Source organism: Lepisosteus oculatus, chromosome 1, assembly GCF_040954835.1.
Source record: "Lepisosteus oculatus isolate fLepOcu1 chromosome 1, fLepOcu1.hap2, whole genome shotgun sequence".
Taxonomy (NCBI): Eukaryota; Metazoa; Chordata; class Actinopteri; order Semionotiformes; family Lepisosteidae; genus Lepisosteus; species Lepisosteus oculatus.
Genome location: NC_090696.1, coordinates 60,131,949 through 60,154,511, shown reverse-complemented (window position 1 = coordinate 60,154,511; position 22,563 = coordinate 60,131,949). Strand labels below are relative to the sequence as shown.

The following is a 22,563-nucleotide window of genomic DNA, read 5'->3' as shown; positions in this document are numbered from 1 at the left end:
CAAAAGACATGAAAAAGCCTATATTTGCATAAATAAGAAGAGGTTAATTGTTTAATTGACTGCTCAGGTTGGAACAAAAGCAGAAGACAGACCCTTCTTGAGCTGCGTTTAAGACCCTACGAATGTGCGTTTTCTTTCTGGTCTACATTGGTGAAACAAGTTTTTGTTGTCAGTCGGGAGTGTTTTGGCAGATGCATTGGGAAAGGAAACGGAAATTACGTACACCGAGACTCTTTGGGATTGTTTTTTTGCTTGCGGGGTAGACGGCGCCGGTTTTTTCGGGTCCTCCGTAATGCGAACCCCGGGCTCGGCGTCGGTTTCACTGGGATAGAGTAAGCAGAGGGGGAGCGGGAGCTGGAGCCTGTTGGCGGGGGGAAACCGCAGTCACGAACGCCGACATCTCCTCCTCCCTTCCCTCTGAAAACCGCAGCTGACCCAACCGAAGACCCCCCGCCCCCACGATGAACTCGGATCGCCAAAGTGATAGCGAAGATGCCGAGCGGTCCCGGTTAGACGGGCCTAGCGACGAGGCTCCTGCACGGGAAGGCCCCGCCGATGGCGACGAGCAGGTAGAGGGGGCTCCCGGGCAGCTCAGGCGACACCGGCGGAGCTCAAGAGCCGAGTCCGGAGAAAAGCAATCCCCGCAGCCAGGTAGCTCTTCCTGCCCCCGGACAGCCGGGTCGCCCAGCAGCAGCGGTAGCAACGTGTTTTGGTCGCTCCGAGAGAGATGCCTGGGTCGAGGAGCCTACGTGGACCCGGCCCGGGATAACTTCAGGACCATGACGAGCTTGTACAGCTCCATGAACCCAGCGGACTCCGTCAACCTGAGCACCAGGACGCACGGGGCAGTGTTTAACTTGGAGTACTCGCCCGATGGGTAAGACGAAGCCTGCAACTCCTACTTGTAGCGGTGGATCTGTTAAAATGCACTATGATTATTATTTTTTTTTTGTGCGTGTGCGAGTCCATAGCCCTGAAATGCTTTTCCACATTCAGAAATAACACCCGTGCACCTGAGGCTCATAGCCAGATCAGGTGTGGTTAACGTTGCTGTTCACGATCAAACTTAGTAGTGCGAAACGTTTTGACTACCACGCATACGCGATCACGAGAAAAATCACTTTTGATGACTTTTTTTTGTTAGTAATTTCAGGTCTGGCGACTGCTTTTATAATGGCTGTCATTATCCAGTTCAATTCTCTTATCATCCGTTAAGTCTCTTTTCCGTCGTAATCAGTCAATTAACGACGTGCATTCATTTGTCGTAGAGTGGACTTAAGCAGAAGCCTCAATCATATGTATTTAATGTGACCGACTGCTCTAAGGTTTTATTTCACGAATCGATACCTTTTGTAACGGAAAAGGAAAGAATAAGCCTTCCCATTCAATTTCTCTTCGCTAAAGAGGGCATGGTGTTATTTCCAAAAATATGCGTGACATCGCTAGGCCCTCTGAGTTTTAGGTGCCGAGTACTGCATTTATTAAAACAAATACTCGAATTCTCTTCTGCGCCATTTTTAGTGTTGCACGTTATACTATACAACAGCTGCAACGAATCTGCCAGCCATTCGCGCAATAATGAAGAAAAAACTTGGAACACGTTTCTAAAATGTGTTGGAGCCCAGTTGCACACGTGAATAAATCACTGTACACGTTTGTAGTTGGTCTATTTTAATTGCAGTGTTTACATGAAGGTCCTTATCAAGCAGTTATAGATAAATATATAAATGATATTTAAAACCGAGCTGCATTAAGGGTTTAAATGGGTTTCCCACGCGTAGTGGGTGCAATATTAATGAGTTCCCTGTGTCTTTTCCATTAATGTTTATAAAACTTGATATTATAATAAGCGTTTATTCAAACAGAAGTTATTGTTGTTTTTAAAAGTACTTGGGAGTCGTTGGCAGTCCTCATTTTTAATTACGACATTGCCTAAAGTAAGATTTGAGTGAGGCGGTGTGGAAGTGCAGTAGTGGAGGCCTGGGTTAAATTCGGAAATTTGGGGTGATATCTGTGCATTGAGTTTATATATTTGACCTATGGTAATTTGGGTTTCGTTCAACAAATCAAAAGCATACTGGTAGGTTAATTGACTTCTTGGAAAACTCCCTGGTGCAAGTATGTCCGTGTCTGCCCTATGATGGACTGCTCTTCTATCCAGAGTGTATCCTGCCTTGCACACTTTGCTTCCTGCGATAGGCTCCCCCACAACCCACTGTAGGATAAAATTGACTAGGAGATGGATGAATGGCAACGAATCTGTCGAACCTGACACCTTAGGGAGTTCAAGAGTTGGTACCAAATGCGAAACGTGATTGGAGAAACGTAGTGACGGAGTGAATGTCATGGATGGTGATTTTAAGAGATATTGATCGAAGGAACTACAAGGAACTGAGTTCTTGACAGCTCATTCAACATTGTCAGAACACACACAGGAAAAACTACACACAACAGAGGATCGTTTGGCCCACTTAGCTCTTTTGGATGCTGTTAGCTGACAAAAATGTCAAATCTCATTTAGCTGTTTCTTGAAAGAAGCCACAGTGTTGGGTTGTATTGTGCTCCCACATCCCTTTGTGTGAAAAATCCTATCAGTTTTAAATGTTTTCATGTTATGCTTAATGTAGTTTCAGCCGGTGCCCTTTGGTTTGTTTGATTCTGAAGAAAGAGATTTTATCAGTGCCTTTAAAACCTCTGAATACATGAGTCAAGTCTCCTTGTGGTATTCTTTGTTGAAGACCAGAAAGGTTAAGTTAGTCAGTGTAGGGCATAACTTTGAATCTGGGGGTTAAGTCAGTTGCTCTTCTCGGGCCTAATTGCAGAGCACCATACTATATATACATGATATGGCACAGAAATCTGTGATAGGTTATAAAAGAAGAGACAGTTTTTTCCCTGGTGAAAATCTGTTATTAACTTAAACCAGTGAATGATTAAATTACTATGCAGGGTTGGCCAATCAGTCATCGCAAAGATCACAGTGAGGAATGCAATATAAGAGCTACCAGGGTAGAATAATATAAGACATAGTTTCCCAAGAAGTGCTGTAGTGGCTATTCTATAAACCAAACGGTGAAAAAATATGTATTTTTTACGACATTTCTCCCTGGGTTTGCCATGTGCTCCAGTTTCCTCCCACAGTCCACAAACATACTGGTAGGTTAACTGTGTTGTGTGAAAATTGGCTCTGATCTGCATGTGTTAAATAATTCCTTACACTTATATTGGGCCTTTCTGGACACTCCACTCAAAGCGCTTTACAGGTAATGGGGACTCCCCTCCACCACCACCAATGTGTGGCACCCACCATGATGGTGCTACTGCAGCCATAGTGCTCCAGAATGCTCACCGCACACCAGCTATCAGTGGGGAGAATGTGTGTATGTGTTTGTGTCTGTGTGTGCCCTGTGATGGATCAGTGTCCTATTCAGGTGTATCCTGCTTTGCGCCCAGTGCTCCCTGCAATAAGCACTGGGCCATGGTGACCCCGAGTTGGATAAACTGTTATAGAGAGTAATGTGATTTGATGGTGAAATACCTTTATTCGATGTGACTTCTAGTATTACAGGTTTATCAACAAAAATGTATTCCAACTAAGAGAATTATGGTCTTAAATGAGCTCACCTATTAAGTTATTAGTGTACAGAGCCTTGTACAGTTTTCATGTTTGCTGCAGTCATGACGCTTTGAAATAGGAATTTATATTGATTATATACACAACCTGCTCCACACATTCAAAGCAAAAAATAAATAAATTGGAAAGGAAAATGGGAGTCATGATTGCATAACTATTCAGTTTGCTCTGGCAAACCTGCATGAATTTAGGTGTTCAGAATTCCCTGCCTGTGCACCTTATTAACTCTCTTCAGAGGTCCTTCAGTCAGGTTGTGAATTTCAGTCAAAGATTTAAACTTGAAGACCAAGGAGCTTTCAGGACGACTTGGGGATAAAGTTGTATGAAGGCACAGAACAGAAGAAGCGTATATATAAAAAAAATCCAACACCTTAAAATAATTTTGTGCAAGGCAAAGGTGTTCATTAAGAAATGGAAAGCACCCAGACATTGTTTGACGGATCTTGTCTCTCCACACTTAGCAGGTGGGCAAGAAGGAAACTGGTTAGGGACACCACCGTGAGGCCAAGAGCGACTTACAATGTTGCACCACACATCTGCACCTCAGTCAACCTACACAGGGGGGAAATGGAAAAAATGGGGTTTGCAACAAAGCTCCTGATTGATACTGAACGCATGTGGCAAAAAACATTTGTAGTCGGTGAAGACAAGATTAGAACTGATCTTTGTTTTGGACCCAATAAATAAAGAGCTATATCCGATGCATACGCAACATAATGTATCACTCAGTTGACGACACCCCTATTTTCAAGCACCATGGTTATAGCTCTGTTTATCATCAGAAGGGCCTGGGAAGCCTGTCGATACTGATAGGGACATAGATGGAGCAATGTCCTAGCAAGTCTTAGAGGGGGAAACCTACATCAGACCTAATACAAAGACAGAAATTCACCTTTCTGCAGGCAAATGACCTAAAGCTACACCAGAATATGTTAGGAATAAGAAAGTGCATGTCCTTGTCCTTAAAAAAAGGCCCCGTCAAAAGTCTGACTTAAATCCTGTTGAGAATCTGTGATTTGTTACAGCAGTCCCCTAGCAATGTGAGGATTTGAGCAAAATTGCCACGATGAATGGGGGAGTAAATTGCACTAAGCCAGTGTGCAAAGTTGGTAGAGGCTTCCCCAAAGGGATTTGCAGATTTAATCGCTGCCAGAAGTGCTCCCATGAAATATTGAGTTAGGGACTCAGAATATTTATGCGCTTGACATATTTCAGTTTTCTGTGTTGAGTTTTTTTTGCTGATTTATACTGCAACCTATCATACTCTTTTGGGCCTTCAGTTTGAGCCTTTGGGTTTTGAATACAATACTGAGTTCATAAAGTGTGTAGACATCTTGTTTGTAGTTTTATAAAATGGAACACCACAGAAAGACGGAATACTTGTGCAAGTTAAGGAATAAACGTTTTTTAAGCACTAACCAGGAAGAAAAAAAAAACGGATGATAATAGCTGATCTGCACATGTTAATTGTCATTAAAATGTGCAAACTCAGTCGACGCTCTACAGAAACTCTAGAGAAAATATTTGTTGGTTTATTATATGTGAGGATTCATAGTGATAAATGTCAGGAAAGCAGATGGGATGAGGAAAACTGGGACAGGGTTGTATACATGGATCAGTAAGGATTCTGGTTATTCACTGATCCCACTTTTGGCTCTTGAAAATGAGAGAGCAGGGGATGACACCATTCCCCAAAACCATAGAGAAGGACAACTACAAAGGTGATGGTGTCTAGGATAGGACTCATGATCATTGGCTTGACAAACTTATACCTCCTTGAAAAATGGGGGAAGTCTGGGGTGTGTTTTTGACTATGCTTTCTTCTCTCTCCTAGGTCCGTCCTGACTGTAGCTTGCGAGCAGACTGAAGTCCTTTTGTTTGACCCCATTTCTTCAAAGCACATCAAGACTCTGGTTGAAGCCCACGAAGACTGCGTTAACAACATAAGGTCAGTCAAATCATATTCCGCTTGCCCCAGTACCATAGTTTCACAGTATCCATGGTGTAAAGTGATAAGAAGGATATAGTTATGATTCTGAGTATTACATTAAAAATCAGGAGGACAATGTCAAGAAAATAAGCTATACATAGATAGGTAAATATACTGTTTTTAAATAACCTTAGAAACACATTCTACAAGCAGCCAGCAGCCATATCACTCTGCAACTCACAACTGGCAACCCACAGAAGCTAAGCAGGTGTGAGCCTGGTCAGTATCTGAATGGGAGACCTCCTGGAAAAAAAACTAAGGTTGCTGCTGGAAGAGGTGTTAGTGGAGCCAGGAAGGGGTGCTCACCCTACGGTCCATGTGGGTCCTAATACGGGGGCACTATACTGTAAACAGGCGCCGTCCTTCAGATGAGAAGTAAAACCGAGGTCCTGACTCTCTGTGGTCATTAAAAATCCCAGGGTGTTTCTCGAAAAGAGTAGCGGTGTAACCCCGGTATCCTGGCCAAATTTCCCATTGGCCCTTACCAATCATGGCCTCCTAATAATCCCCATCTATGAATTGGCTTCATTACTCTGCTCTCCTCCCCACTGATAGCTGATGTGGGGTGAGCGTTCTAGCACACTATGGCTGCCATTGCATCATCCAGGTGGATGTGCACACCAATGTGCAGGTGGATGCTGCACATTGGCGGTGGTGGAGGGGAGTCCACATTACCTGTAAGGTGTCCAGAAAAGCGCTATATAACTGTAAACAATTATTATTATTATTATTATTATTATTATTATTATTATTACAAGGAGTTACCTGGATGGGAGACCTCTTAGGAAGCTATGGTTGCTGCTGGAAGTGGTGTTAGTGGGACCCACCCTGAGGTCTGTGTGGGTCCTAATGCCCCAGTATAGTGGCGGGGACACTGTTCTGTAGTGGGCACTGATTTTCAGATGAGACTTTGAACCGAGGTCCTGACTCTTAGTGATCTTTCATGATCCCCAGGCATTTCTCGATAAGAGTAGGGAGTTATCCTGGTGTCCGGGCCAAATTTTCTCCTTCGGCCTTTACTGTGGCCTCCAAATTGTCCCCATGTATGATTGGCTTGCACTTGCCCTGTGATGGACTGGCGTACTGTCCAGGGTGTACCCTGCCTTGCGCTTGTTGCTTGCCAGGTAGGCTCTGGCTTCCCATGACACCGTATGGTATAAAGTGGTTTGGCAAATGACATGACATGATGCATCTAAAATACAACCTTTAAAGGCAAAGGGCTCGTAAATGAGTGTTTCCAATTCTCCAGCCTAGTTTTTCATCTTACCTCCAGGTTTTTGGACAACCGTCTCTTTGCTACCTGTTCCGATGACACCACGATCGCCCTTTGGGATCTGAGGAAGCTGAACTCCAAAGTCTGCTCTCTGCACGGCCACGCCAGCTGGGTGAAGAACATCGAATACGACACCAACACCCGGCTGCTCGTCACCTCAGGCTTCGATGGCAACGTGATAACATGGGACACGAATAGGTAAAGGGGGGCACTTTATTAAAAAAAAAAAGACCTACCCAACGTTGCTCAAGTGAGCATTCCCTATGGGGCTGGGGTCTCCGTAGTCGACGGTGAGAAGGATTCCTCTAGGGAGGTGTTCCACAACTGCCTGAGGGCTGGGAGCCTAACTGGGATCCCAGTAAAATGGAGACACCTGTGATTTCCTTCAGACTCTTATCAGGCACCCTGGATCTTGCAGAGTGTCAAAAGGTTGGTCAAGGGTCAATGTCATACTGTCACAGTACTATTCCATAGTATAAATTGGTATGAAGGATAATATAGTTAAAGATTCTGGATATTGCATAAAAAATACAGCAGGATAATCTAAAGTAAATAATCTATTTATATATACATACTGTTTTTAAAATAACCTTGGTAAAACTGTCTAAACTGAGGTTTGTTTGTTTGTGTGTTTGTTTGTGTGTTTGTGTGTTTGTTTGTTTGTTTGTTTGTTTGTTTGTTTGTTTGTTTGTTTGTTTTTTCTTTCATACTGGTTTTGTATAAATATCTCAGAGAGCCTGGCTCTTAGGGTGCAAATGGCATCCTTATTCTCCTCACGCAGTACAGGAGTTTTTGCTGTGAGCTGAGCTGGGGGTAAACAACGATTATCCTAAATGGAATGGGTATATAATGAAAAATGTGTAATTGTCCAGTTTTCCAAAGGACTGTTGTGCCGTTGGCATAAAAATGTGTTTTCTTACTGCATCAAACCCTGTGACAGGCTTGTTAGATATGAAATCTGTCTGTCTTCTCCATCAGGAGCTCAGTGATTTGACTTTTCTGTTTTTTTCTAAAAGTCATCTTGTGTCATTGGAAGCACTTTCTGAAACGCAAATTAATTTTCAACGAAGGAGCCAAGCCCCAGTTCTTTCCATCTTCAGCCATCCACATGGCTCTTTAAATTGACAGTAAACAGAAAGTTACAATTCCCTTCAATAACGAAGGTTCTTGGACTTTTGTTTTGCTTTAGCTCTTACTTTTTCCAGTGGAGTGCATGGAAATGCTTGATCATGCTTTCATTCGGATGGAAAAAAATGGCTGTCTATGTTGGAAACTACAGTAATAATGGAGGGTACAAAGATGTTCTTCTAGCAGTAGCAAATTTGTGTGTGGGTTGCGGGAGTGAATACTTGTTCTGTTTTCATATTTTTTGGAAAATCAGAAGTAAATTCAGACAGGTGGTAGGTTTAAGGCAAGTTCCCCCTCTATGACTTGGGGGTGGTGGGGAGTTTTTGACTAGGAATGTCAGTAACAGTCCTGAAACGTCTTTCCTCCAGGTTCACAGAAGATGGCTGCCCACATAAGAAGTTCTTTCACACCCGCTATCTCATGAGGATGCGTCTAACGCCAGACTGCTCCAAAATGCTAATTTCCACATCATCTGGCTATCTGCTGATCCTTCACGACCTAGACCTCACTCAGTCCCTGGATGTGGGGAGTTACCGCATTCTCAGGGCCAGGAGGACTACGTTAAGTTCAGGTTGGCCTTTAATATGCATGCTTTCTTTTTCCACGCTTAGAATCGCGATGAAAGGGGAACTGCAACACTATTTTTATATTTCTCTTTTAAACCAGTAGAAATATTACTCTTGACTTCCAGATGGTTTTGCCGGTAAATGGAACTTTCTTGTTAACTCTGCATGCATATCACGTTGGAACCTTTCTGAGGTGAAATGTCTGCAGCACAACTTGTACTTATTCACTCCTACATTGCATTACATTAGTCATTACAGTGACTAGTGAGCAGGAAGGGTCGCATAACGTCACAGTTCGTGGGAACTCTTACTCTCACCCATGGGAACACCAGGGCTTTGCAACTAAATCACAGATTAAATCTCTTGTCACAAAAATTTAATAACCGGTCTGAGAAATTGGGACTGCAGTTTAATAAAGTAGGTCACTTAAACTGTTGAAGTGTAAACTTCATCTCACTTTGGTATATCGCTGCTTGGGCAGCTTAGTTAAAACCGCTGATTTTAGAAGTTTATATATCTTTTTCCTGCACCAGTACAATTTGGTGAACTTTATCTTTAACATAAATTCTTCTAATATATATTGTTTTGTATGGGAAATCGTATTTTCATTTTCTTCAAGCAAATCAACGTTCAGAAAACAACTGGAGAGATCCCTCTTGCAGTTCATGTCTGTCGCGAAAATGTGAGAGCTCAGTTTCACGTTCACGCTGCTGTATGTGCCCTGGGTTGAATATATAATTTAACTCTGAGGGAGGTCACGTGTTTCGCGATACTGTGTTTTACAGACAACTCTACGTCTGGCTCACGGTGCACAAGGAGCTCACGGCACGGCAATGAGTCCATCAAGATCCCATCGCAGCCATCACAGAGGGAGGGTATGCGCATGCCTTTGACTTCTGCAGAGTCCCCTTTTAATCCTGTAATGTTGGGAATGCAATATTCAGCCCTTGATTTGCATGTGGTCTGTGTATTACGCACTTTACCAGTGAATTCAGTGAGTCAGTTATAGCTCCTTTGGCTAACGCACATCTTTAGTATGATGTAATTGTGAAGAACCTTAGAATATTCTGTAAACCACCATGTATGATGTATATAAAAGTGTGTCCCACACTTCAGAAATTACCAGTAGTTGTTTTAGTATAGGATTTGAGGTTAGCTATGTGCTAATTTAAAATGTTAGGATATTTAGGGCTCCCACCTTGAAGAACTGGACTCAGTTAAGTTGTAGTGTAAATTGTTGTTTGGCCATGAAACCTCTTATGACATTTAAAAAAAAATTCAATCCAAGCATTATATATATATATTCCAGTTGTCACACAACGGTTTATGTATTTTTAGATTCTCAAATGAATACTAGCAGAAATTATGTGTTATGTTTCATCCTTGCCTGTAATTTCCCTGTCTCTTTAATTGGAGATCACTCATCTTGTAAAATCTCTTTCTTGTAAAAGTCTTTTACTCCCCAGTTCTTACATTTTCACTTAGCATTAAAAGGTAATCCTACTCAGTTGAAAACAAAGGTGAAATATTTCACTTCACTAATGGTTCAGTCTATTGACAGAACAGGCATCTTTCATTACAGAATAGGATGAACAATTCAAGACTGGAAAATTGTTTAATCTGTTACAAGGGTGACGCAATAAGTAACTCTTCACTAATAAGTCTTACTTCTGTGACATGCAAAGTTTTAGAGACAATTATAATGAATGATACCAAATCTTTTTGGTTCAAATATGGATTTAGAAAAGACAGATCCTGTTTAATATGCTAGTGGTCTTTGAACATGTAACAACTGTAGTGTTGTCAAATAGAGTATATAATATGGCACATTTAGACGTTCTGAAGAATTTTAGCAAGTCATAAAAAGATTCATTCTCAGGTTGTAGTCCTTAAGAATCTGTTAATACTCTTTTAGATCTATAGTAAGATGGTGGAGATCTAAATTTTTATAACTAATCAGATGATAGTTTGCAAATGACACTAAACTAGAAGGACTGTAAATTGCACTACTAATACCTCATTTAGAATATTGGTTATCAAGACAGAAGAAAAACATTAGTGACCTGGAATCAGGCTGAAAAGAGCAACCAAGTGCATTGCTGGACTAAAAACAATGTCTTGCACTGATAGGCTCAATTAATTTAATCTTTTTGATCAGAGATTAAAAGGATTTGATTTAAGCAACGGTGAAACCAGAAGAAAAGGACACCAGTAGAAACAACATTTGCATTGGGAATTTCAAACTCGGAAGCATGTGTTTACACCAAGAGTTGTGGGAGTAGGGTACAAACGACCCAGTCTTGTTGTTGTAGCAAACATCCAGTTTTTTTTTCAAGAAGCTGCTATATGAGATCCATAGGTCAGTCTGCTACTAGCACACTTTCAGTATGATACCAAAAAACAAAGCAAGAACCTTTGTAACCATCCTTATGTTTCACTGTATCTTTATAACAAATTCCTCATATTTTAGGCAACACTATTGTCTTAAAAAACTATCTGTTGAATCTTTTGGTGTTTCCATATTATTTCAAAGCATCTTTATCCATATTAAGCATAGGTCCTAATGAAATGCCCACTAAAGTCTCAACTGGTTTTAATGACATTTTGAACCGACATGCATGTGGTGGTCCTGTCCTCTACTTTTAAAAATCAGGCGCTGGCAGTCTTGCTTACTCGTGATGTAACATTGTGGTCCTCCGCGTCTTTGGCCATTCTGTTTGAACAGGAGCATCTCCTCGAAACAGCCTGGAGGTGCTGACTCCAGAGATCCCCGGAGAGAGGGACAGGGGCAACTGCATCACCTCCCTTCAGCTGCACCCCAAGGGCTGGGCCACCCTGATCCGTTGCTCCAGCAACACCGATGACCAGGAGGTGGGTACAGGCCAGCGCTGTCTAGATGTGGGTGTTTCCAAGACAGGATTTGTGCTTATTGGAGGACAGGACAACTAAAAATATATACAACAAAACCCATTTCTGTTTATCTAGGATTGACATTCCAGAATTCGCAGGTAAACTGAGTGAGTGTAGGGATGATGGTTTGAATGTACTGAAACAGTTGTAATTGTAATGCCCCAGAACACCTCGCGGCTTCTAGGAATAACTCAGAACAACTGTTAACATGCTTACTGTATATATCAAAAGATACAGTATACAGTTTTATTCACACAAATAATAAATGCCAAAAATGAATCAAGACGAGTGTATATCTGTAATATATTAAGGATCAATCATTCAGTAACTATAAATAATAACAGCTGTATACAATAGCTAATAATACATGGTTGTTTGAAAATGTAGTGACTATAACTCATTATCGAGAATAAGTCTTATACAGATAGATTCATAAACACTCAAAAGACAAGTAACATTTAATTATTTAACTGATTTAATATTTCTCAAATATATACTTGTTTGCAGTAATAAGTTGCTCTTCAAGGGTTACAGTGTCAATACTCAATGTATTCACTTCTGAATAATACACTGGCTGGGCAGAGTCCAGATGAAGTTTTGAAGTTCCTTGGAGAGTGAAATGCTGGATGCAGTCACAGTCTTGGCCAAATTCTATGTGACCCATGACCTACGTTGCGCTTGAAAAGGAAAGAAGTCTGTATTTTGCTTTGCACTGCAGTAAGATTTCATAGCACGAGCTCTCAGAACTTGGGAAGATCCGCAAGTCGAGATTTGAGTGGAGTGAAACTTAGTCCGCATGCATACTCCTTGAATCTTAATAGTATCAGCAAAAGCCCAAATGTATTATTCAGTTGATCAGGCAAAATTATATTTGGGGGTGCTCTTCTGAAAACTTGTACCAGACATCTTTTCTCTTGTTACAGAGGTAGTCTTGGGCAAAGTTCAGATTTACAAAATTTGGAGTTCTGTCTCTAGCATTTTTCCTGTTCAGCTAAATTAGTTTCTGCTGCAGGTAAGACAGTGATGTTCACTCACACACAATTCCTTTTGCGATCAAGTTGTCAGAACGTTTCGGAGGGAGAAACTGAAATTTTGTTTTACTGTGAGGTATCTTTTAAATCAAGATATCACAAGTAATGGTAATTGGTCATTACATCATCAGGTGTAGCTCTCTTCACCACCTATAGCAGGTTCCTCATTGTTGGATTAGCCTGTCGATGGATTATAGACAAGAGTACTCCAGACAGGACTTCGGTCAGGATGTCTCCCTTATCGTGATGATGTTGGACAGCTTATCCCTTTACCCCATTTTAGACATCCTAGTTTTTGTCAGAATCCCAACACATTCAGCTTGTTAGGGGGCCATCTTGCCAGAATTTTTAAGGAAATTATTTTCGGGAGCTAAACTGCCCAGATCTTTTTCATTGAAGGTGAAAAGGGTAAAATATCTTTCTGTACATACTAATTCTACCACACAAGCCTTGCTGGTACAACAGAAATTGAACATTTCAAGCAAAAGTACAAAACCACTTTATAAGAAATATTAAACTATTAGGTATGTGACAAAGAAGCATTGCAGTGCAGGATCATTTAAGAAAAATTCATTTGGATTATTTTTATACTTTTATTTTTTGAGATTTCCATTGCCTATTATAAGCATCATCATTTGCAAAAAATTAACTGTACAGACTAGAGTATTATTAGATTCTGTTATCAACAAGTGAATATTCATTTTTCAATCATGATCAGAAAACAGTTGTTATTCTTGCTTGCTCTGCCTTTTAAGATGCAAGCTTAAAAACCTAAATTGCCTCAAAGCATAAGCTTACGTCACACTGACACTTCTAACGAGTCTTGGCAAAACACTTAACCAAAATGTGAAATAATATCGCAAGCTAGTAACTCGTAGGTGAGGAAGCACAGAATTGGCTCTCCCGTATTTGTACTTGAGGGAGGTTGTGGAAACGGTAACACCAGGTCTTCCTCTTCTGCAGTGGACGTGTGTGTACGAGTTCCAGGAAGGTACTCCAGTGCGCCCCATCTCCCCTCGCTGCTCCCTCAAGCTCACCCACTACATCGAGGAGGCCAACGTGGGCCGGGGCTACATCAAGGAACTGTGCTTCAGCCCCGACGGCCGCCTCATCTGCTCACCCTACGGCTACGGGATCCGGCTGATGGCCTTCGACGGGCAGTGCAGCGAACTGGTGGACTGCCTGCCCAAGGAATCCAGCTGCCTGCGGGAGATCAGGTCTATCTACTCCCATAGCGACGTCGTGCTCACCACCAAGTTCTCCCCCACACACTGCCAGCTGGCTTCTGGGTGCCTTAGCGGGCGGGTGTCCCTCTACCAGCCAAAGTTTTAGCCACTACTCCCCTTCCCCCCCCACCCCCCACCACCATCACCCCTCCTTCCTCCTTCTTGGACATCGCCCTCCTCTTTTCACACGTACTCGTACAGCCTTCCTCTTTGTCGGTGAGAGGTGGAGTCCAGGCTGCTTGAGAACCTTTTCCGCCTTCACAATGACTTGACTGCCGAGGCGTCGAAGTCTGGAAGCCATGCTGGGTGGCAAAACGAATGTGCTGGTTATTTTTGACTAACGCAGGAAACCGTTTCAGGTCTGCCGAGATTATTTGAGGGGCCATAATGCCATGCCTCCTTGGGTAGTCCCCAATGACTTTTGCCCTTTGTTCTATTTTTAGCTGCTAGGCTGCTAATTGTATACAGTAAATACATGCTGTTTGGATTATTTTCTTTGCTTGTTTTTTTTTGTTTTTGTTTCAGTCCATCTTCAAAATATGTGGTACGTTGTGTTTTATCATGTTAAAATGGCTGTTTAGTAAACGGACCTGCTGGGGGAAAAAAGAAACTGCACCGCATGTTGCCCTCCTCTCTTGAACAATTTTGCACAAAATCCATCTGCACTATTTTAATTCTGTACACTGCATAAAAAAACTAAAATGGAAGCTATAAAGAGGTTTTACAGTCTGTCATAACCACTTTCTCATCATGCTTTGCTCACTTTCATTGACATTAAATTCGCTTCTCCCCTGTTGGTTTCAGGGGGACAACATTAACACAAAATAAATTCACACTTTTCAGAGATTGCCTAAATGTGCAGAGTGACTTCTCAATTACTGACCTCTGGTGCAAACATTACCTGCAGTCCTTTTTTTTTAAGTTATGGTCAAGTTTTCCATTTTCACATCTATTGTTTCAAAGGCCCAAGGTTAAAAATACAATTTTTCTTCTTAAAACATTCTTTTTATTATTGAATGTGTGTTCATTACAATGTTGCAGGAGAGTTTTTCTCTGTGATTCTACACTGGAGTTGACTCAGAGTTGTAATGTTCTTACTCTGTATTTCCACAAAGTGAGAAATGTTCTTGACTGGAAAAGAAAGTAAATTACAACTATTGTCATTGAATAATAAGTGCAGTTCATGAAGACCCAAACAATGAGCATTTATGAAGAATTAATTTTATCTCAGTGGGCAAAGAAACTTTTCTTCTTAAAGGGTAATGATTTGCCAATACAGTACAGCCATTAAGTGTTATTTGTTTTGGGCATCGTCATTCTGACCTTGAGTAGGATACAATTTGAGTTTTTTCATGCAGCTCTAAAATCTCTTAAATATTTCTTGATTTTTACCTCTGTGATGAAAAATGGTATTCCAGATTTATTCTTTATTTTACACCTTTTAGTTCTGTGGTCTGATACCTGTGAGGAGAGACAGTTACATGTTTGTTTCAGTGCTTTCATTAGAAGCAGCGAAGCCAAAGTATGAAAAGGCAGGTTATGTAGAAGCATGACTAGAGCAAGCAAAATGACAAGAGAGAATTTCCTCTTGTTTCAATATCAGTGTCCAATATTTGTGACAAGATGTTGAAGAACTGCACTTTGGGCTCCTGTTCTGTGTTTCTCACTTTCCTTCATTGGTCCTGTATGAAAATGTGCTGTAATGGTTTTTTTTTCTACTACATATTGATATTCATACTTCCTGGATACACAACAGTAATCTTTTATTCTCCATCAGAGACCACACCTGGCCTGTGCTTAATATTTTTTTCCCATGGTGCAATGGAAATGGTTTTCCACTGCAAGCATATGTTAGGGATGGGAGCACAGATGGTCTTGTCTGTTGTGGAGTTGTAGACCATGAAGAATTCCCAAAGTGAAGTGTGCACTGCAGAAGCCTCCAGTCAGTGCTGTAATTAAACATCTTACTGTGTATGCTTGTTGCACCTGAGTACATGTTTGTAATATCCACAAAATATTTTTTATATTTAGGGGTGCACGATGTATCGGAGGCTGATATATTGTTCTCCGATTAATAATTAAATTTCCTATTTTCGTTCTGTAATTGGAATTACAGCTGATAATTACAACCCATAATGCTGTGCTCTATTTTTGTATATGTGCACGAACTGACGCACTAGACTCGGTACAGTACAGTTGCTGCATAGTGAAAGTGTCGGCGATGTGGAACTTTTTCACCATTTCAGCAGAGGACAACAGAATTGAAATGTTCAGCAGAAGTACAGCGAGGAAGAAACAAAGTAAAGAGTTTCAATACCACTAATCCAATTAATCATTTGAAAACTCAACATTCCAGTGATTTATTTAAATAATATGACGCGTCATAATGTGGATTATAGTGTGAAATTGTTTTAAAAAAGTAAAATTATCTGTATCTATCGGCCACAGCAAACTGTTAATTATCAGTTATCGTCATCGGCCCAGAAATTCCATATCAGTGCATCCCTATTTATATTTTAAGGTTAATATCTTAAAATGACTCTTAATTATTCCTCCACCTCCACCACCACATTGGTGGTGGTGGAGGGGAGTCCCCATTGCCTGTAAAGCGCTTTGAGTGGAGTGTCCAGAAAAGCGCTATATAAATGTAAGCTATTATTATTATTATTATTATTCAGACTTGACAATATAGGCTGTTCAGGGAAGTAATATTGATAAACTATTTGATTTAGACTTTGGCTGCCTAAGTGTAGAAGTGTGTGTAATCTAGAATTTTCAATATTTTCCCCAGTAAAGGGTAGTATTCTTGACCACCTTGTTTTCGATACTTTAAAGGGGAGCTGCAACATTATTTCGGGGGTTAGAAAGAATTAGCACTGATGAGTGCATTTCAAACCACAATAAAAGTAAAATGTACACTGTAACGTGATGTAACTTGGAGGTTATACACAAAATAGACTGCATTTCCAGGTATGCATAGTGCCATATTCTGCGATTCAGAACAAGGCATTAAATTCTCCGATGAGGTGAAACAGCCCTATTACATTGTAAACAAGCAGGCTTGTGAATAGATCTTTTTTTAAGCCAATAGAAATATTGCTCTCGATTTCATAAAGGTTTTGCCCGTAAATGGAACTTTCTTGTGAATTCTGCATGCATATCGCATTGGAACATTTCTGCAATTAAATGTCTGCTGCATGGCCTATACTTATTCGCTCATATATTACATTAGTCATTGCAGTGACTAGTGAGCAGGATGGGCAGCTTCATGTCGCAAATTGCACAAATTCTCATTCTCACCTGTGGTGAGATCAGGAATTTGTGACAACATAGTACTTCTACATTCTGTTACGGAAATTTAATTTAGAATTGGGAGTGCAGTACCCCTTTAAATGTGACAGTCATAGGAGGTCAATTTGTGAGTTGTTCACCAATTTGTCTTCACAGGTGAAAGTTTCTTTTTCAATATGTCTTTTACACATCCACACCCTCCTGCCATTGTTTTAATTGGCTGTAGACCCCCTTGTAATAACATCCTGTGGTTTGGTCTCCGAGTCAGTCTAGCCTACCTTTTAGAGCTTGTTGCTATCACTGATGTGTCAAACTCGGCACACACATCTACACTTAGGCAGTTTCTTCATCAGAACAAAAAAGTCCAACACTGAGACCCATTTCTCAGTTGAGTGTGGTAACAGCTCAAACAAGCTTCTTAGATATGTGTAATGTAAACTTTTCTGCAGCCTGACGTCCCACACCTCTATATGTCTGAGGAAACACATGAGTTAATGAGAGACACCATGTATATTGAAAGTAAGATGTCGACTGATGTGTCTCATGCATTAATTAAGCAAATATTTTGGTATGCTTAGTTACATGTCTAAATATGCTGCTGGTCTGTGTTGGTTGCCTGTTGCACAGTTGTGAAGTCACAGTGGGCCTGAAAGATCAGTGATTGTTGAGGTTCGTTTGATAGGAGCATTTGTGACTACGGCTATTAATGCTGGTGTTTTATTGAGCATCAGTGTATAAATTGATATCAGCATGGAACTCTGGGGAAAATTAAAGGGTAGCAGTATTTGTACAATATCTGTGCATTAAGTGAAGGACAAGGCAAAATAGGCAAGCAACTGCAAATCAAATGAAGACTTCTACCCGGGAGGTGAGAAGCCATTTGAATCAAAAACAGTCTGCCTAGAACTATATAAAGGTGGGTATTTTTGCAGGTTTGCAAGTCCAGTGGTGCGAAGGTTAAGGTTAACGAGAAGTGGAGAACTTTCATGTGGTCAGAGCCCCTTTCTCCATGTTCTCGACCAAAAGACCAGTGCACGTGTGATACCAACCCAAACACGTCTACAGCCCTGAGTGCTGTGTTCTAAAACAGGGAAAGGTTTTAGTGGTTCATTTATATTGTGAGGTGAATTTTCTTTTCCTTGCATGGTTTGGAAACACTTTTTTTTTTTTAAGCATGGTCAGCTAATTGCTACTTTATGCTACTGGGTGTTCGTCTTTATCCCCTGTTGCAGCATTTCTTTCATACCAGGTAGGGTGTCATCCAGGATGACAGTACTCACATCCAAAGAGCCCACACTTGCTATTATCCATTTGTCATGGCCTTCTAAGTCACCAGATCTGGACCCAATTCAGCATTCACTGAACATTCTGGAACAACACTTTAGATAGCGTTTTCCACCTCCATTAACCAGGCATGAGTTGACTGGCTTTCTCCTGGAAGAGGGGAGCCAAACCCCTAGTGTAGAATGCCAGGTATTTGTAGACTTTGTCACCGCACATACTGGCCTCATGTGGTGGCCCAGAGCCCTATCAAGTGACTTTACATTGGCGTTTCCATTTTATCAGCCATTATATGTATCTCTTTACATTCCAAGCATTGGTGCAGTGCTACATGGATTACAAAGGAGACCACAGCTTTCTAAAGAGGTGACAGAATGGATGTGGGAGGGCGATATGTTGAAAAATAGGTCTTCCACACTTGCAAGCATAGTTGGTGTATAATCAACAAGTATACCTTCATTAACCCTCCTTTTTATTTTTTGGGGGATATTTTGGCATTATTCACCAGAATAATAAATATTGAATGCGTGTGTTTTATTTATTTTTGAAAAATGCACCAACCATCAGTGAAAAGTAGATAAAATTCCATTTCCAGTGTTTTAACCAAAGTAAATTTAATGTTATTTTGTATGGTTTATTGTCAATTCTACTTGAATTATTTTTAAATTAATCTGTTGCAGTGCAGACTGGATTTTGCATAGTCAGGATGTGTAAAGGGAGATGCACAGGCCAGAAGTTTTTTTCTTTTCCCTTTTTTTGTTTTTGAGGATTTGTTTTAGTTCATCAAAAAATCATAGCATTTGAATTATTTGTAGTGCCTTTTGTACTTAACTTTGGCTTGTTTATTAAGATTTTCTTATTACGATGTACTTTGATTTAGTACAAATCAAAGGTCATGTAAAAGCATCTACTAATCTATCAAACAAGTACAGTAAGACCCAGGACTGGGAAGAATATCTATTGATTCTAATATCAAATATCACTGGCAGAATATGAGTCAAGTTAAAGTAAATACAATTGGTATAGAAAGTCACCACCCCCTTTCAGAATTTGTACTTTTTGTTGTATGACACTGAAAATAAAATTACATTAAATTAGGCTTGTTCCATTTTTATTTACACAGAGAAACCCACATTAGCCAAGTGAAAATAAAATTCTAAAACATTTTGAAAATTAATATTACAACAGTATAATACCTTATTTGTATAAGTGAGCACCCCCCCTTACAATTGCATTTCTAAACTTGCTCAGGTATAGCCAATCACCTTACAGATCACATAACAAACTAATTGTCCCTCACCTGTGGTCAATTATGGTGATTATGATTAGTTCAGAATAAAAACAGCTGTTTCTAGAGGATTCTACTGCATGGAAGTGCATTTCAAAGCAAAGAATCCACTATGGGCAGAAAGGTGCTTTCAAAGAACTTTGAGATAAAGTTGTTGATAGGTGCAAATCAGGAGATGGGTATAAAAATATTTCAAAGGCTTTAAGTATCCCATGGAGTACAGTCGAGACCATCATTAAGAAGTGGAAGGTGTATGGCACCACCCAGACCTTGTCTAGATCAGGCTGTCCCTCCAAACTGGGTGACCGAGCAAGAAGGAGACTGATCAGAGAGGCTACCAAGAGGCCAATGGCAACTTTGAAGGAGCTACAGGTCTTTATGGCAAAGACTGGTCATTGTGTGAATGTGACAATATCACAAGCACTCCAAAAATCTCACCTGTATGGGAGGTTGGCAATAAAAATGCCACATCAAGTCTCGTTTATGTTTTGCTAAAAAGTATCGTAAAGGTCAGATGAGACCAAAATTGAACTTTTTGGCCTGAATGCAAAACACTATGTCTGGCGAAAACCCAGTACATCCTACCATCCAAAGAACACCATTCCTACAGTAATGCATGGCGCTGTTGTGGGGCTGTTTCTCTTCAGCTGGGATTGGGGCACTTGTCAGGACAGAAGGGAAGATAGTGCAAAATACAAGGAAATTCTTGAACAATACATGCAGCCTTCAGCCAGGCAGTTGAAAATGAGAAGATGGTTTACCTTTCAATATGAGAAAGACACAAAGCACACCGCCAAAGCAACCGTACAGTGGCTGAAGGACAGAAAGGTGAATGTCTTTGAGTGGACTAGTCGGAGCCCTGACCTAAATACCGTCGAAAATCTTTGGAATGACTTGGAAGAGGACAGTCCATCAATGGTCACCACACAGTTTGAGCTTGAACAATTCTGTGAGGAGGAAGGGGCAAATATTCCTCCCTCTAGGTGTGCAAAGTTGGTGGATATATATTCAAACAGACTCAAGGCTGTAATTCAAGCAAAAGGTTCTTCCACCAAGTATTACCTCAGGGGGATGTTCTCTTATCCAACCCAGTTATTCTACTTTTTTTTCAGAAATTTTGGTTTCTTTTTTCAGTTGGGTGTTTCAAGGTACAATTTGTCAATAAAACTGGGAAAAGTCTGGTTTTATTTGTCTTCTTTTTGGACTTTAGGACAACAAAAGGTAAACATTTTGAAAGGAGGTGTTGGCTTTCTATACAAACTGTACATCTGTTTTATGCTTTAAATAAAGCAAAGTCCTCTTAATGTTTAGTGATGCAGCGGATTCCTGGCACAATAGCTTTATCATTTACACCTGTGATTAGAGTTTACTGGGAGGTTTATACTGTACATCTATAAACTGAAGAGTCCACACAATCTAAGAACTCATTTTCAGTGACTTGCTGAGATATAATTTGTGTGATGCGGTATGTGCAGAAATAGAAATATGCAAACTTAATTTTTGCACAACAACTTTCTGAGTCTCAGTAAGAATTTCAGAGGCACTGGAGGTGGTTGCTATGTTTTCTAGGCTGGAAAAAACGCAATCGTCCTTTTAAATAATGATGGTGAGAACATACAAGTGCTAAATTCAATATTTCATTCCTGGAGCTTGTATATGAGGGAAAGTTTATGGTGCACTGCTTGAAATAATATTTTGAGCTCCTGCTTCCTGACTTTGAATGCGTCAACAGAAAAATGGGAATGCGCTTTCCTTTGAAGACAAAAATAGCAACTGATTTGGTGCAGGTCAGTGGTCTTATACTTATGGTTGAAAGACGTTGTGAGAGATTGAGCTTTAAAATGCTAAAAGAGCAGAATTATGGTGGTGGTGTTTTCACAAGAACTTAATTACTGCTCAGCTGTCTTGCTTGGATATGGCAAGGAGAAAATTAGCCCTTTGTACAGTACCTATTTTACAAAAGCCAGTAACTGGAATCGAGCTTTTCAGTTGCATATGAGAATCCCTTGGGAGGTGGCTTTGTATGCAATTAGTATGAAATGGTCAGCAGCACGATGGTCAGAAATACTGCCTGACTGCTCTTGTGACCCAAGTTTCATTTTGGAATGGGGCACTATCTGTGTGGAGCTTGCATGCTTGCATGTTTACCTCTCTCTCAATGTTCTTCAGTTTCCTTCCAGACACAGACTGTCCGTAGTCTTGTTTTTCCTTGATAGAAAAAACAGTTTCTGCAAATGGATTAATTATTTGACAGGGTAAGTTTTTTAGGTGGCTTTTAAAGCTGAAAAACAGGAGTGGAAAAGGTGAATCCTTGTTTTGCTAACATGCTTTTCTACAGCTAGACAAAGTGCCACACGTTTGTTTTTTTTCCAGTGAGCGCTATGCAATTAAGGTTAAAAAACTTTTTTGTGCAGAAGCTGGTATGGCTTAGATTATTCATTCATCTGCAGATAAATCTAAACTGAAACATAGTGAATCAAGCAGAAGAAAGGATCCTGAGACATTCAACATTATTGAAATTAAATTATAAGGAAAAGAGAATATTGATGCTGTAACTACTGTATTTTTTTGGTAATTGAACAGCTGATTTAAAAGTTTTGGGTTTTTTGTCACCCTTTTAATTTCTTACTGAAAGGGAAATAAACCTCCAGCTATAAGAGTAACTAATATTAACACTGCTGACAATTTTTTCATGTGCAGTCTGTGCTGGTAGGAAACTGGCATCTACTGTACCACACTGGAAATTGTTGGTACCCATGTCAACCCTTACTTCTTTCAACTGGGTTTAGAAACAATTATAATAACAGTTAACGGTGCCAAATTCCCCCCAAAACATTCAGATTTTTTACCCAAGCATACTTGTTTGTTAGCATGATCTCAGGGTGGTTGACATTGTATTGTTAACAACTCAAAACCCAGGCTTCATTTACAACCCAGATGGTATT

The 22,563-nt window shown here is 40.5% G+C and overlaps 1 protein-coding gene across 1 annotated transcript; it reads left to right on the top strand.

The window, feature by feature from the left end:
• Positions 1 to 76: 76 nt before the first annotated feature.
• Positions 77 to 14,604, top strand: wdr32 (WD repeat domain 32). The gene is made up of 7 exons (XM_006629853.3): positions 77 to 877; positions 5,469 to 5,582; positions 6,898 to 7,095; positions 8,394 to 8,596; positions 9,377 to 9,466; positions 11,317 to 11,462; positions 13,496 to 14,604. Exons 1-7 carry the CDS (start codon positions 462 to 464, stop codon positions 13,862 to 13,864), a joined length of 1,536 nt encoding a protein of 511 aa, XP_006629916.1. The 5' UTR covers positions 77 to 461; the 3' UTR covers positions 13,865 to 14,604.
• The last annotated feature ends 7,959 nt before the right edge of the window (positions 14,605 to 22,563 follow it).